Genomic DNA, 16,289 nt, shown 5'->3' on the forward strand with positions numbered 1-16,289 from the left:
CACTCCTCAATAATTCTTGGGTTGTTTGAGTTTCATACAGCAGTGATTAGAGAAAACAGAAGATTTCTCACGAACTGCAATATCATTTAAAACTCACTCAGGCCACATTCTCTTATCTGCTCAGTGTGATTCAGAAACAGAAGCTTCCTGGAAAGCCACCTGTGCATGTATGTGTATGAAGGGCTCACAGAAAAAAGTGCCAGACTAGTTTTGATACATACATCTTGTGCAAATATCCTTTCTCTAGCTCTCTGATATTCTTCTTCACGTTCTTCTATGGATTTACTTCTTCTGTCATCTTTTAATCGTATTCTCATCTAAATTAAGTGGTACAGTGTTATTTTACAGAGGAAAGCAGTCAAAGAATGCACAGTCAAACGCAGCAAGTGGAAGGAATAAGCCATGTGTGCTTTACCTGGTTGTCATCTTTGTCTAAACTAGAGTTATCTCTCTTAAGGATGTACCGCTTCTGGAAGTCATCGCTCTTCTCATCCTTTATATGCTCACAAAACTTTTGGTCAGGTCTGAGAAAAGTTGTTACAAAGAAAACATTTATGGTTTTGTAAGCATACTGTACACACAGTGGAACAAACTGAAATATATTCAAGAGCAATTTAAAACATACTTAATATTCTAATTGAAATAATAGATTTTGGCTGTCTGGGCAACAGAAAAGATGAGGTGCACTCCTGACAAGTCCTGTCCTGAGGCATAACAAACCTGTTTTTAAAAACCTCTTCCTCCTTCAAAGCTTTTGCTGCAACTTCCAGTTAAGGTGGGAAGCAAACCACACGCCCTTGGGGAATCAGAAGTGCTTTTGAATCCCAACTGGTGCCATGCAATGGAAATTGGGCATGCATGGAAGTGAAGACAGGTGTTTGCCGCTAGAGCCGCAATACCTCAGAGTTCATTTCAAGGGAAAACAGAAGAAAGAAGGTAGAAGAGAAATCACTGAAACTTAGAAACTTCTAAAACAAAATTAAGTAGAAATGAGTAAGAGAAGAACAGTATAATGCAGGCAAGCAAGAGCTTCACACAGTCATAGGGAGAGAGTGAAGCAACAGATTAGAAATATTGCTTTGGTATTTTATCTACTTTGTGAAAGAAAAAGTGGTATTTTGCAAATCCTTTTTATGGAAGAGAGATACCAAGTACCTGAATAATAAAACTACTGCTATCATAAGAGAAGAGCTCAGAAAATCAGGAAATATTTGTCTAATAGAGGACAAAATAAATGTATGCTCTTCTCTATTTCTGTTATTTATCATTACCTAGGACTTCTGGATGGAGTGAGGGGAGCTTTTTCTACGAAACAGCCAGCCCTGCCTATTGGGTACTGGCTGCCCAAACATAATTAGCAGGCATTTCAGAGAACCTTTAGACTGTCTTACCTCTTTCTTTTAAAGGTCTCTGAATTTACTGCCCTGCAATCACCAACTCCCACTCCACTGAGACGTGCCAGTGTGCACTGGGTGGTTGATGTCAGTAACATCCCTGCTCGGCGAGGGAGCCGCGAACCTGCCTATGAGGAAAAGGTAAGTTTGGCTTTATTCCACATGGAGCAGATCTCCAAGGTTTTCTTTCTAAATTCTTATTTTGTATCCAAAGTGATTTAAAATAAGAATATTGAAAACATCAAGAATCTTTATGTCTGCAGGTTAGATGAAATGCCTGCTAATTAGTAACTACACCTACAGGGGCTTCCAGAGGCCACAAGCTATTTAAATATGGTCTAAATTTTTTTTAAAAAGCATGAAAATGAAATAACCCTTTATTAGTTTTATTAGTTCTTATTCCACAGTTGAAGTGGTAGACTGAAACTTCAGTCTAGAGATACTGGTAGATGCAAAGGCAACAGATTTGAAATGTCTGGCTTTCTAGGTCAATTTAGATATAGATTGTACAGCCAAAGCAAAACCACATACATAAATAATACAAGTATTCAACATATATTTAGGCTCTCTATATATTTCTAAAACTTCTGAGGACAAATGATTTACTTAAGTGAAATTTCAGTGTGGCATATCATTTCAGTCCTACTGACTCTAAAACAGGGTGGATAGTTACTTTTTTTCTCCCAAAGCTACAAAGAGTGTACCTAGAGACTGAGATTAGGATATGCAGGCACTGTAAATTCCTGTTTTCATGTTCAAGACCAACAAAAAACAGTGTCAGGCAAATGTTCTAAGTTAAAACTAGAAACTAGGTGGCATAAATATGTCAACACATTAGACCTTTGTCTTTTTGAGAAAGAATGAGGAGACAGAACAAGTGCAGAGAATGGAGAGAACAGCTGGGTCCCTTGAATGAAAACCTCAATTCTGCACAGGTTTCAGAGTTGCTGTGGCCCCAGTGCTATCTTCTCTGCAATATGGATTTTCCTGGGGATTTCTCCAAGAACTCCCCAGCCCTCACAATAAAGCAGCACACCACAGCTTGTTAACCTGGTTGACATTTCCACTGATGTCTGTCTTCCCTGTTATGTTTATTTGTAAGGCCATAAGAGGTCTGTAAGCAACACTATTCCAACAGAACCTTAACAGCTGAATTTTCCCAGTAGAACTTTACAATACAAAAGCCACAGCTGAGCAAGTCTCCTCCCTTCACCAAATCAGAAATGGCCCTGTTCTAAGATAAGAGCTGGCTCTGCTATCCAAAAGAAACAAAGAATGCACTTTGTACACTTTACTGGTGTAAATCTTTAAACAAACAAACAGTTGCTATAAATTCGTATTTCACAGAAACAAAATTAGCAATGCATCTCTGCCAGAAAAGCAACAAAAATTCTTAACTCAGAGATAACCCCTTTTTTCCCCAAAAGAATTCAAACATGAAACAGATAACATTATTACACAGCAAGAACATAAAGAGCTCTCAACTACCTCTCCTTGATGCCTGCTCCCAGTGAGGAGACAGAGCTCACTGCTATGGCATCACTGCCTCACACATCCCAGGCGTTAGAGCTACACATCAAAAGGGTTTTTCAAGGCTTTGACACTTACATTCTTGTACTGCTAGTTTTATTTACTATGACTGACTTCCCACTCTGGTCCACGTTGTGCTCTAATCCAAAGTAAGCAGCTACCCTGTGCAACAGCATTCTATGGTAAGATGTCATTGGGGGAAACTTTTTTCTTGGTACTCTGGAAGAAAGGAATAGTAGCTTTATTAAATAAACAGGAACGCTCTTGAATTCTTTTTTCCTATGAGAGTACAGTACTTACTCATTATTACCAATGAAATCTAAAATTTCCTGTTCTAATTTCAGCAGCATCATTCTGTCCCTGAAAATAAAAACACAGCAACTCACATATGAGACACTCCAATAACTGCAGCTGTATTCATCTTAAGAATACACAGATCAGAGCTGTGATCAAGGGATGATGGCAGACTGGAAATAGGACCAGCAATTGTCAAATGCAGAATTTTTAGGACAAAGTATTCTTTTTTTGCTATTTTGTATTGAACCATGCTGTTTTGCTATCAGATATCGGAGTACACAGATCCTCCAAGAAGTCCCTGCCCAGGAGGCTCTGCAGGAAGTGCAGTCATGGAGAGAAGACAGGCTCCAGGAGGAAAAGCAGGGCTGAGGTTGTCCCTTGTTGGTTGGTGTGGGCAGGGAACGTGCAGAGGCCTCAGCTGGCCCTTGGATTGTGAAGCACATCAGGAGATCACTGAGAAAGTGATGGAGCACATCACCAACAACCAAGGGTTTAAAGCTGGCACATGTGGCAATGTGCTGACATATTAGAAACCCAGGAAAGCTAAAACTCAAGATGGTAGGAAGGAATACTGTTCCTGAAATTGCTTGCACGAGTTGTAATAAACTATTAAGATGCAATGATATCCAATGATGCACAGTTCATAATCTGTGCACATCTAATAACCCAGCTTCCCAGTCACTGTGCATGGAAACACATGGAGATCTTCATTTACAATTCCTTATTTCCACTGGGATGCTTCATGGCTTCAAATAGGAACCACCTACTAAGTCTCACAGAGGTCTGTGCTTTCTAATTTTACTCTACAGGACCATGGCTTTGGCCATATGATGGCTCATGTCACATTTATTCTGAACAAAATGGAAACCAAGTAAGTTCTCACACTGGAAGTCCTACCTATAATATGAATGAATAACAAATGCAGTGAAATTGCTTTTGTGGCAGAGCACAATTGCACCAAGTTAATTTCTTGCCTTGCACTACAGCCACAAAGCCAGCACAAAACCCCAGTGAGGGAAAGAACAAACAAGACAGGGACAGACTGCAAACCTCAGAGCAAACAAAACCAGGTCAGTTCTGTTGCTAACAAATTATGGACTTGGATTAGGTCAGATTTGGTTTCTGATATGCAGAATGAAAATCTCTAACTACAGTTATATGCTACAGCTTAAAAAAATGCCTTTATCTATAAATTCAGTGCAAGACAGATTAGGGTCAGAGAAGGCAGTTTGGTCTCTAACAAGCAGGTGCCAAGACAGTACAAGGTCTAGAGACAATGTACTGAAGCCCATTCAGGGAGAGAACTGCACATGACTGAACACATCATTTGCATATTAAGCATTAAAAGCATTTAAACCACTTCAGTGTCCTGAACCTCTGCTCAAAAAGCAAACTAATTACAGTGGTGTTTTAGACAGTCTGTACAACAGAATCTCACCCTGAATAACTGACATGGGGGGTTGGACATTTAAGAGGGAGAAAAAATAAAACCACAAACAAAAAACCAGGCAGTTTAATGCCTCAGGCAACAAGAAGAAAGAAAAGCATAAAGAAAGGTGACGTTATTGATTCTTACCTGGGATTGTTTTTTAATGTATTTACTAAAAATTCATGAAGATCTATACCAGTGGAATCTGTATACTCCTGGCTGGAATCTAAGGGTGAGGGGGAAGAGAGCAAAATTATACTCTGAAGAATCTGTTTTCCAATTATTGCTGAACATATCATATATGGATCAATACTATATAACCATTAAGTACGTTACTGCCAAAATTAAATGCTTCCAGTTTCCAGGAAAAAGGTCCACAAGTCAAAAAAAAAAAACCAGAAAACCCACCACCACCCACTATTCCCTAATTCAAGGGTAATGCAGAAGCTGAAGTTTCAATAACACCACTATCAACAACAACTGGCTGTATGTTGTGAAGCAGGTAATCACCTTGAGAGACCTGATTTCCACCAGCCTGCCACATTTTCTCACTATACTACATTGCAGTGTGTGTACACATCTGTGGAGCAGCAGCAGCCCATCTACTCAACTACTGGATGTTGCCCAAAGAAATTTTGTAATTCAGAATGTAACAGTTTAGCCTTCACAAGGTGGTGCTTTGCATTAATAAAAATCCTTGTTCTGTTGGGCTTTGTTTGCACAACATCATGTTTAGATGTTACCAAAAGAAGTCTCACCTTCCCCCTCCTTTCTGGTTTCAGTGAAGGAAACTATTCAGTTACATACTATCCCCTAAAATCTGTCCCTGAAAGGAATGATTTAACCCCAAATCTTCCCTTACATGAGCACCTTCGGGTTCTAGGTACTAGGAATCAAACCAACAGGTGTTGGAACAGTATTTTTGGAACTAGATGTCTTCCAAGAACTACTTATGTGTTAACCTAGTTAACCTAGCAACTTAGTTAGGCATAACTCAGACTTATGCCCAGGTCCCAGCTCTTCCAGCTGTCCAGAGAGTTTAAATGAAACCAACCAAGTCTGAGCATTTATGGTTTGGAATTACTTTTGATTCTGAAGAGAAGGCAAAAAAAAGGCTATCCCTGGTAAAAAAAATCAAGATTCAATATTTATTACTTCAATTTTTCTAATTTGCAAGTGAGCAATGATTTAGTTAGAATTACTAGAACTGATGCTAAGATTCCATAGTTTTCTGTTTTGGCATATCCTACACTGGGAAGTAATTAACCTTCAGAGGAGAGAGGTTGGATTCAGAACAGCCACCTCTACCACAGGCATTTTGTCACTTTGCCCTCAACCCCCATCATTACCTGTTGGGTATTTAGGGATGGTGTTTAGAGCATCATTTCAAAGACTGAGATTTATAAATGCAGGTTAAGTTCTCCATCCCAATGCTTTTTATTTCACAAATACCTGGCTGCCAGCTGGAACAAGCTGCACTGAAATTCCAAACAAGGAATGCCTCATGGAATTGTGGGACATGAGATGGGCAAGTGCCACTTGTCTCAAAAAGAATTCCAGCTCTAAAGCTATTTGCTATAATCTGTCTGATCTAAGATACTTAGGTAAACATTGTGGATATTTAAAGCAAGAGCTGTAAAATTATTTGCCAACTTAAATACATAAAGTCTTCTACCTGTAGGAGGCATTAGGCGGCATGGACATAAACTGATAGTTTATGGCATTGATTTCACAGCTCTCTTTCAGATTAAAACCCAAAGATTTTCAGCACATAAACTGTAACTCTAGAATGCAGAAATATTTAAGTGAAAACATAATGCTTGTCCTTTTTATTTATGTAGTTCTACCCTTACTCCAAAACTTTACTGCAAAAATTCTAGATACTATCAAAAGTAAAATAAACAAAGGAGAACACTGATGCCTGTTGAATGAAAAAGTACAAAGGGAGCTGTGCCACTCCAGCTTCACAAGACAGGAGCTTCCACTGACTCGTAAAATTATCTTAAAGAACCCTTGGATACAAGTGAGACAACACAGCTGCTTTTTATGCTGCTCTGTACAGTCAGACAGGACAGAAAGGAAAAGCATTTGCTGAAGTGTTTGACAACGTCTCTAAAGCTCTCTTTCCTCAGGGACCAATTCTCCTCTAGCTCAAAGGTGTCTGATCTCTATGCTTAATTTGCAAATAAAATTTAAAAAAAAACTGCAATGTTTATGCAATGAAGACCTAGAAGCAGAATTGTATTTTCACATGTTCTTTATCTATACAGTATATTGAATAACACAAGGAGAGAGAGCAAACCTCTTGATAACATTTTTCTGGACAGTTTATCACTGGATTTTTCCTTTTCTGATTCATCTTTTGCAGGTTTTTCTTCTTTTTCAAAAGACTGTGACAACTGGATCTGAATTTTCTCCTGTCAAAAAGTAAAAATCAGTCACCACACAAATTATTTCAAACAATACCTGCAGGAGAACTTTTCTGTACTATATTACCTGCAAAATAATGAAGAAACAACAAAAAAATTGTTTACATATTCCTTCTGATTCCACATGTGCTCCATGTGGCCACACAACAAAATTATTTATCAGTAAATCAGAGTGTACAGAGAAGGCACAGAAAGGATCACAGACATTTTAGAATTTTACACACACTTCCAGGCCCTGAATGCTATTGTAAAATTAATTCAAAGTATCTTGCTCCATACATGTAAGAAAATATTCCCGTTTTTCAGATGTATAAATTTTATACAGCCTCTATATTTTTAAGTCATATCTCATCCACAATGCTTTTTCCTCCCCATTTTTCACAGTTCTTTACTGTAAAAGCTTGTTTCAAGTTTTCATTTGGTTCATACAAAGAAAAAACAAAACAAAAATGTCTAAGACCAGCATTTCCAGATCCACAAAAAAGGGAAATATTTACAGTACAATATATCAAAGCAAAGTTTGCAGACTTGTCATCAAGGCTTAGTTTCATAACTTCCTGTGTATTTTGATAGAGTAGCTTTATGTGCAATCACCTCAAAATCCATGGTTTTATACCAGTAGGTGAGCTATTATAAAACCTGTTTCTCAAATACAGCAAAAAGTTTCCCTCTGAAATTACTGGCATAATGGTCCCCTAAATACCCTGAACAGTGCAAGACTGCAGTTTGTTTTCCATGCCCCTTTACTGTTTCAGGAGGCTGTCAGTGGAGGAAGAACACATTTCAGACAGCCAGAACCAAGAAGCTCTGGAGCAATGGACTCACCGTGCCTGAGGGATTCCCACAGGGGCAGTGGCCAGGTCCTGCCAGAGCCAGACTCCCCTGTCACCTTTTAATCCCTCAAATGATAGTTCTGGTCCCCTAGATGCCATGGGAGTCCCTGCTGTCACCTCCACATTCCTGACAACATCTAAGCCTTCCCAATCCAGAAACTGCCCCTCACACACGCTTGCCTATCCCTCTTCTGCTCTCCACCTTAATGCTTTCCCACACAAGTCCTCACTCCTCCCTCAAACCCCTTCTTACCCACATCCAGGCTCTTGCTCTAAGCTCTGCTCTTGTGTCATTGCACAGCCTTGATCTCACCCGTGGAATGCAGCCAGAGTTAAATTTAGCCAGGATCCACCAGGCTGGAGCCTGTTCACATGCCCAGCCCTGCACCACCCAGGCTTTGCCCAGCAGGCGTTCCTATCTGAGCTTTGGGGCAACAACTTTTTCAAATGAGGGGAAAACTGTCACTGATAGTTTTACCAGCTTTCCCTTTCATTATGACTTTTCCCCACAATAAATGTTCCAATTAAACTTCCTAATTCATGAACACCCACTAAACAACAACTCGGTGTCAATGAAGCCTTCTCAGCTTTGGACAGGATCTATAACCACATCTGATAAATACCATCCCCAGTCACCAGCAAGGAACTCTCTCATCTGATTCTTTCCTAGTCTTGAGAATTCACCTTAAGGAGTCCAGAACAAGTCTTTGTATTCCTTGCCTCATAAATCTGTGTGCAATTCAAATGAGCAATTAATTTGTCACCAAGTAGCTGTGCAAACTTTATTTGAGAAAGAAATGTTTCTGTCCTATTAAGAAATTGTTCCTGACTTGGATTCACCAATGTGTTATCCTCCACGTTACAGTAACACTCTACAAACTATCATTAAATTAAGGAAATTTTAATAGTCTGATGTTTCTTCACTAGAAAAGTGACTGCAACTTCTAAACTCATTCCAAGTAATGCACACAGCAATAGTTTAGTCAAAGGATCTCAGCAAGCAATCATTTTCATACTTCCTTCCCCAACAAGAGCTAAAAAAAGGAATCACCATCTGAACAGCCAGTTCTGCTACTACCACCAGCTCTACTTCAAAGTGTGATATACCAGAACTGGGTACCAAAGGGCACTTTCTTGTGATTTCATGCTATAAAAACTGTAGCATCTAATTAAATATGACCCACTTGACTGGAAAGCTGCTGAAAAATCTTTTAACTTCTCTTCCCCTGTAAAACTCTCTTAATCCCACCCTGTTTGCAGCAGGTCTCTGCTGGCATTTGGACTGAGCAGACTCCTAGCCCTAACTCTGATCACCCATCCCAAGCCATCATTGTAGAAGAGGAAATTGTCACCAAATTTTGATTAAACAAGAAAAAGCTGAACAAACAGGAAATGCCCCAAACCATCAAAATCTGATTAATACATTTGGGAAAAAGGTAAGAATATTTCTCAAAGACCTACACACTGAGGCTGGGCTTCCTATCAGAAAAACCAACATAATCAATAGAAACTAACGTTACAGCCCCTTGCCTTCTCCTCCCACTCCCTCTCCATTGGGTTATTTTACTTTGCTTAGAAAGTTCAACTTTTTGAAGATTTATTTAGTTGTTACTCATAATAACAACTGTCATTCATATGAAAACAGCTCTTCCTTAAAAAGGGCTGAACTGCATCACCCTTTGCAAGTGCTTGTACTTTGTATTAGAACATAGAGTCAGAACAACCTGATGTTTACACAAATGATGGCAAGAGAATATAGAGTTAGTGTTACAAAGATAAAAGATCAAACATATCACAGTTATGTTCTTCCTCTCACAATAAATTTTAAGCTCATACTTTCACAGTACCTTTTAGTAAAGAGCTGCCAGTGCTTTTTAAAAAGTAACAAAAATATGCAAAGCTCTTATCTGGGTTTCTCAGGGAGAAGCAGTATCTTGCTTCATGTTGCAACTGAAAATAGAAACCTATATCAGAATATAAATTCATCTGCTTGAGACAATTTCTTTGGTCTGTCACCCTCTTCCATTGCAGCCTTCTGAGAAGCAGCCAGTGGTGCCTTGCTAAGTGCCTCCTGCACCCCCCTGTGTCAGGAATTTCACCCTGCTGGAGCTGCTGGTGTGAAGGGGCGACTGATGAACAGTCACAGACAAGACCATGGAGTCATCCCCAAACTCTCACCACTCCCTAGTTAAGTACATGTATTTTTCATCCTATCAAGCCTAACGCTGTCTAATAATTGAAAATTGTGATTCTTCAAATATCACCAGCAAGATTATCCTGAATTTAATTTGTCCTGTTTCTTAAAACTAAACTGGAAGCCACTTTTTAGTTGCAATCATGGATACAATGGAGCAGCGACTCTTCCAAGAAGGTGAAGTATCAGAGGTGATTCTTCTGCTGCCAGAGACACCTGTGCAAGGTAGACTCATCCTTTCCTGAGCCACTGGACCTCCCACACATCCCAAGCACAATTAATGCTTCAGAGTATGGGGCTGGAGGCATTATTAGTCCCAATTACAGCAGCTGATTGGCACATATGAAGAGCTCTTCCATCCTTTCCCAAAGATAGTTTGGGAAAGGAGGCAAAATGGGCAAAGAAATTGCCTGTGTGAGTTGTTACAGAGGGCCATGGGAGTGCCCCACAGGATTGCACTCCAGCATCAGAATTTGTAACAGATTCCCACTTCTAACTCTCCAACACATTTCTCCACCCTCCAGGGAAGAACTAAATTTGTTCTTGCAATCATTCTCTGCACAGCTATTGGGATTCATAAACCATTTCTTCTACATTACTGCTTCCAAAGAAAACTCACAGCTAGCTCTAATTTTGTTCTTAAAGCAATCTGCTTTCTGGTATTTCTTTTGTACAAACTTAAATTATCACACAATCCAATTCATTCTGCAGAACCAGCCTTGACATCCCTCCTGCTGCTGCAAGGACTCTTTTCAAGGGCCACCTGGCAGCACAGAGCTAGGGACAGATTCCCAGAGGACTTGGCCACAAGAACTACCTTATAAATGTCTGACTTCAAACCATTCGACACATGGTCTTGTGTAGTGCAGGAGGTTGGAAATTCCTAATGCCTCTTATGTTGGAAATACACTATGGATGATTAGTCCACCAAATCAGGTTTCTGTCTTCTAATTTGCTACAGTGACTGACAAAGTTAAACCCCACTGCTTCAGATTGAACAACTCAGCCTGACCAGACCTTTCAATCTATTTTGTTATCTTATGGGAAACATTGCAAAAGAACTGTAAATCATTATAAACATCAATAACTCTTCTGTTGGCTTTTAATCCTTTACTCTGCATCTATTCCAAACTATGACTTAGATTTTCATCATGGTAGCAGGCTGAGTTTCTGAATTCCTCTAGTCAGCACTTCAAACTCTGATATATTAGCCAAAGCCCAAAAAAATACTATTTCCTTATTTTTCCAAAGGAACAAAACCCCCGCAAACCTGGAGGGTTTCAGTCCATACCTACTGTTTCAGTCTCAAAAAATTTTAATTAGCTTGACAAAAACCTACATGAGCTCTCAATGTCCATCTTTCCTCAGAACTGAATTACCACCTCTTCAGCAAAACCCCTTCACATCCTGCTTTCTACTGCTTCCTTCTTAACCAAAGGGAGTCTTTTCACAAAAGCACAGTTTAGAAGCTTTTCAATAACAGCAAAGGCCCATTTCTGTTTTGATAGGCATGAACAAACCCAGCATTTTGATGGTCCTCACTCATGCACAGAAACAAAGCCAGCAGTAGGGTTTTGCTCTGAAAATACAGACTGGCATGAAGGTAAAGTCAGGAAACATGGATTTTGTTTAAATTCTCTGAAGTAATTTTACATTTTTTGTTCAGCATGTAGGAACTTCTGTACGTGTATTCTATAATTTTAACAGATTAATTCAAATATACTTCAGGCAGGTATTACAGAGCTACTAGCACCTGGGAACTAACATGCAGAAATTCAGTTACACCAAAAATTACAACTGTTTCCATTTTCAAAATGTAAAAAGACAATAAATTAGGTTCCATACTAATCAAAATGTTTCTGTCTTACTAATTACAGACAGCACTTAAGCAGTTTAAGAGTCCCTCAAGTGTACTGTTGGACTAATAAGTTAAAAGAACTGACAAACCCCCTCTTTCTGCCCACAGATATCAACTAGTATAGCTCAGAAAAACAAAGCAGCAAATTCTTCAACTGATATTATCACCTCTATTAGATCAGTAGTAAAAAAAAAAAAAAAAAATTAAAACCAGATAGAATCCACATATTTAAAGAATACCCAACAGACTTTTTTTGAACAAGAAGTTACTTGAAATTGTTCCAGAAACTTCAGTAAGGTGATTTTTACCTGGAGGTCCTGGGATATTTCAGCTGTGGGAGGTGGTGGATATTCTTCACATACAGCAAGGCTCCGAACTAACTTTAACTTTGTGTTTGACTAAAGGAAAGTATGTAAAATTAAAATCTATGGCTTATAAAAGATAATATAAATATACCACAAGCCGTTATTTTTTTCATTCATTATATGAAAAACAAAATGGCTGAAAACGGCATTTTTCATGTTTTCAATAGAATAAATAATTCCCTTTAGGATGAAAATACCCAAGCAATTGCAGCTTTTGAAGGCACTACCAGAACAACAGAGCACATCTAAAGAAAAGTAAATAAAATATTGGGAAAGTGTTTCTCTCCATAACAATAAAAAGCCACCAAAAATAGAAAAGCCACCAAAATCACAAAAGCAAACAACTAGGCAAGACAAAAATCCAACAGAATAAAACACAGCTACAATGCCAAAAAATAAAACTAAAGGCACTTTCCACAAAGTAACGAAGCTGCACCAAGCATGAAGGGCTCCCTTCGCATGCCAGCACACCGGGCTACCGTACCTTGGACCTTTTGGCCGTCTGCCCAAAGGACTGCGCTGGCCGCTGGCGACGGGCACAACAGAGAAGGGTTACATTAGCTCAGGGGCACAAGTGTTAATGCAAGAGTCTGTACAAGAGAAAGCTTTGACAGTTAGCACTGACACGGGCAGATCTGTGGAAGGAACAGCAGGTGCTTTGGGCTGATGGATTCAGCACTCTCCCACTTTCATCAGGCTTGTCCTTGATTTCCCTTCTTCATTTATCAACAATAGGTATCAGAGCACTTTTACAGGAACCAAGTATTATCCTTGTTCACTGGCATCCAAGCAGTTTACGCTCTCAGCCAGCTCCTACACTTTCAGTTCTTGTTTCCTAATTTCCTTGGCAACGTGACATGGTTTTTATAAATTTTCTCCCAGTTCCTGAAACCTACCTCGAAGAGTGGTATTAAAAAATGAAAAGCATTACCTCTACCAAGAGAACAGATAACAGATGATAACCTGTCATAAGCAGCTTGAAACACATGGAGTTTTTTTCATTTAATCTTGGGACCTATGCAAGTATATTTTAAAATGGGGTACTGATCTTTTTTTTAATTCTTTCATTTAGCAAATTACTATGAATTAATATGCTTTTTCTCCTCCCAGAGCCATTTGAGTAACTTATTATGCAATAATTTGCTTTTTCTTCCCAAAGCCCTTCTTCTACTACAATTCTTCCTTAAAAAAATTACCAGGCTTTTACAGTATGCACAGCTGAAAGGTACATTTAAATCAACAAAAGCATTTAATGATTTGTTAACTGCACAGTTAAAACTAACTCAACCCTCAGTGCCAGTAGCACAAGAATAGAAACATTTAGAGTGGCATCACATAATTTAAATACTGGTTTCCCTGGAGAACTAAACCTGATGATTAGACGAGCTTTTAACAGAACAGGTTTTAGTGAGCACAGGCCGAATATTTGTAAGGAAAAATTAACATCAGTAATGCAATTTCAAATGTTTAATGGACAATATTTCCTCCTTTAAAAAGGAAACTGAACAGAAACTTCCCTGGAAAACTCCATGAATGCAGCTCTCTTTGCCTTAGCTCACAGGAGATGTCTATCAAGTGACTGAACTTCTTAGCAGGGCATACAACATCACTAAAAAGAAACCTCACCTACAGCAAAGAGCTCTGCCATGTAAAGGCAGAACTGCTTTTTCTCTCATTTTCCTCAAGTGACACATGTCTATTTTGGATGTTGCACCAGCTTAGCTGAGGAGCAAGCAGAAGGGGAGCTCATTTCACTATGTAACAGAATTTTAAATAGCTGCACTGAAAACTAACTGAACTCACCAACAGATTTTTAAAGGAAGCTTGCTGAGATTTTGAGAAGCAAAGACAGTTCAAATGCTTTCATACCTGGAACCATTCAGACTCTGAGTTTTGCTGTTTCCATACCTGGAACCACATAGAGACTTTGAGTTTTTCTGTTACATGCAAATTATGTTTTCCCTTCCCTTGTCTCCTCTGAAAGCATTCCTTGCATTCTGAAAGCTGGCCCTGTATATCCCTTGCAAAGTTTTTGTTACACCAAGCTACTAAATTTCAAAAACTGGATGATTTCCCAAGCTCCTATCAATTACTGCAGCCTCCATCAGCTTAGGTGTGTTCAAATCAAGCACTGCAAATCTAAAGTCACATCAGGACTGTCAGTGGAGTCCTCAACTCACTGTCAAGAGGCAAAAGAATCTATACTCAGGCAATTGTTTATGTTTTGCAAAATTTTGCAAACTTTGAAGCCAGTACATAAGCCAAAAGAATATATGGAAGCAAACACCCCAGATCCAGATTTGATAGGGCACAAGAGGGAATTCAGTTATACAGGACATTGAGTTACTGCTCACTAATTAGGTAAGTCACACATATTTCAGTTATTTTTAAGAGGGATTAAAAAAAAAAGAGGAAGAAATGGTTGCTGGGACTAAACACCAGTAATAATGGGGAGAGCTGGGGAGCCACTGTAGGAGGGAGGTTTTCCTTCATAGATGAGAAAGTAAAACTCCACCTATCGTATTCAAACTTCTCATCTAGAAACAACTACCCTGTCCATGGATAGGCATGGACTCCTGGCTTCCCTGTGTGACTTTAAGGATGCCAAAGCACAAAATCCCAGTCCCCAAGACCCAGCTGTGACTGTGAGCAGTAAGCACCACACACATGTCAGGTGAGAAGCACTGGAACACAGCTGGTGGGGCCAGACCACAGGAACAACCCAGTGGTGCAAAGTCTGGCCTGCAAGTACAAACCCCAAAGTCCTCTGACACCACCAGCAACTGCACTCCCAGAGCTTGGAGATGGGTGGGTACAATCCAGGGATTCCTTTCTTGGACACAACCACACTGACAGAGGATGGATGATACCACTTCCACTGAATTCCAGAACAGCAGGTAGCCAATGCACATTGTAGCTATTAAAGCACATTTTTTCTCTTTTCAGGCCTGTGAATTTTATCTCTATCCTAATTTCTCTGCATTCATGAAGTTTTGCTCCTACAGAACATCTTTATGTTCCCCATTTGTGAAAAATAATTTCTAGCTCATTTAGAATATGCAATCCTTGGTGAGTGCAAATTAGGCAATTTCTTTATATTTGCAGCTCTCAAAGATTTCATTGCCTTAAGAAAACACTGTGTTAATGAAAGCCCTATTTATAGTCATTATGGGCAGGATTTCAAGACAGTGTTTAAAAGCAAGCATTCCAAATAATTGCATAATGAAAATAATGATTAGGTTCTTGCCTTTGATAAAACCCCACCAACACAACTTTTAAGACCAGCTACTATGTTACATTTCCAACTGCAAAATAAAAAGGGAAGTAAGACAGCCTTTATCAAAAACATAAATAACCAGGTTTTCAGTAGGAGTATTTGCCTACTTTATTTTCTTCTAAGTACCTCACCAGATCACATATACTAAATGCAAAGTAAAGATCTGGAGCTGTTACATGCCTTCCTCTATCATCACTGTGCTGTCTAAACAAGCTGGATAAAAACAGGTCAGGCACAAGATGGCAAACTCAGACGTGTGAAAGGTTTTGTGAGAAGAGGTTTTATTTCTGAAGTACCATTTGGGCATTTCTGAGGATAGGCACAACATGACAAACCTGGACAAACAGTGTTCTAAGGACATTCAGTTTTTTACCTTTCTGTAAAATTAGGTCTCAATTTTAAATCCAGTCAAATGCTCCAGTCCCAAGAACCATGGATAGCTTTGTAATGCTGAGGGAAAGAACAGTGTGGTCCATGGTTACTTGCTGTCCTGCATTAGTGAGCAGTGACAGCAATTTTCCATGATACAGTAAAGGATGATTGATGGAAAAATAGTCTCACCCTTGGACATGGAGGCAGCTGAAGAATAAGAGAATCTGCCCAATCATTTATCTATTCAAAATTATGACATCCCATATCTTGGAGACAAAGACAGGTAAATCCTGACAAGACCAAAACAGCTT

The 16,289-nt window shown here is 39.2% G+C and overlaps 1 protein-coding gene across 20 annotated transcripts in view; it reads right to left on the reverse strand.

Annotated features, from left to right (window-relative positions):
* Positions 1-16,289, reverse strand: part of R3HDM1 (R3H domain containing 1) — a 50,146-nt gene that overhangs the window by 29,026 nt on the left and 4,831 nt on the right. For 10 of the 20 annotated variants that reach the window (XM_085584858.1, XM_021548657.4, XM_085584857.1 and 7 more), the window contains exons 3-10: positions 12,814-12,855; positions 12,273-12,362; positions 6,953-7,067; positions 4,798-4,876; positions 3,225-3,284; positions 3,003-3,143; positions 416-524; positions 222-317 (exon numbers count right to left, since the gene is read on the reverse strand). In XM_085584858.1, the coding sequence (XP_085440984.1) occupies positions 222-317; positions 416-524; positions 3,003-3,143; positions 3,225-3,284; positions 4,798-4,876; positions 6,953-7,067; positions 12,273-12,362; positions 12,814-12,855 (732 nt within the window). Of the gene's footprint in view, positions 1-221; positions 318-415; positions 525-1,391; positions 1,523-3,002; positions 3,144-3,224; positions 3,285-4,797; positions 4,877-6,952; positions 7,068-12,272; positions 12,363-12,813; positions 12,856-16,289 lie in introns of those variants that run through there. The other 10 variants (XM_085584855.1, XM_085584848.1, XM_085584852.1 and 7 more) reach the window with 7 other exon arrangements.

Source organism: Lonchura striata, chromosome 7 (genome assembly GCF_050655825.1).
Source record: "Lonchura striata isolate lonStrDom1 chromosome 7, ASM5065582v1, whole genome shotgun sequence".
NCBI lineage: Eukaryota > Metazoa > Chordata > Aves > Passeriformes > Estrildidae > Lonchura > Lonchura striata.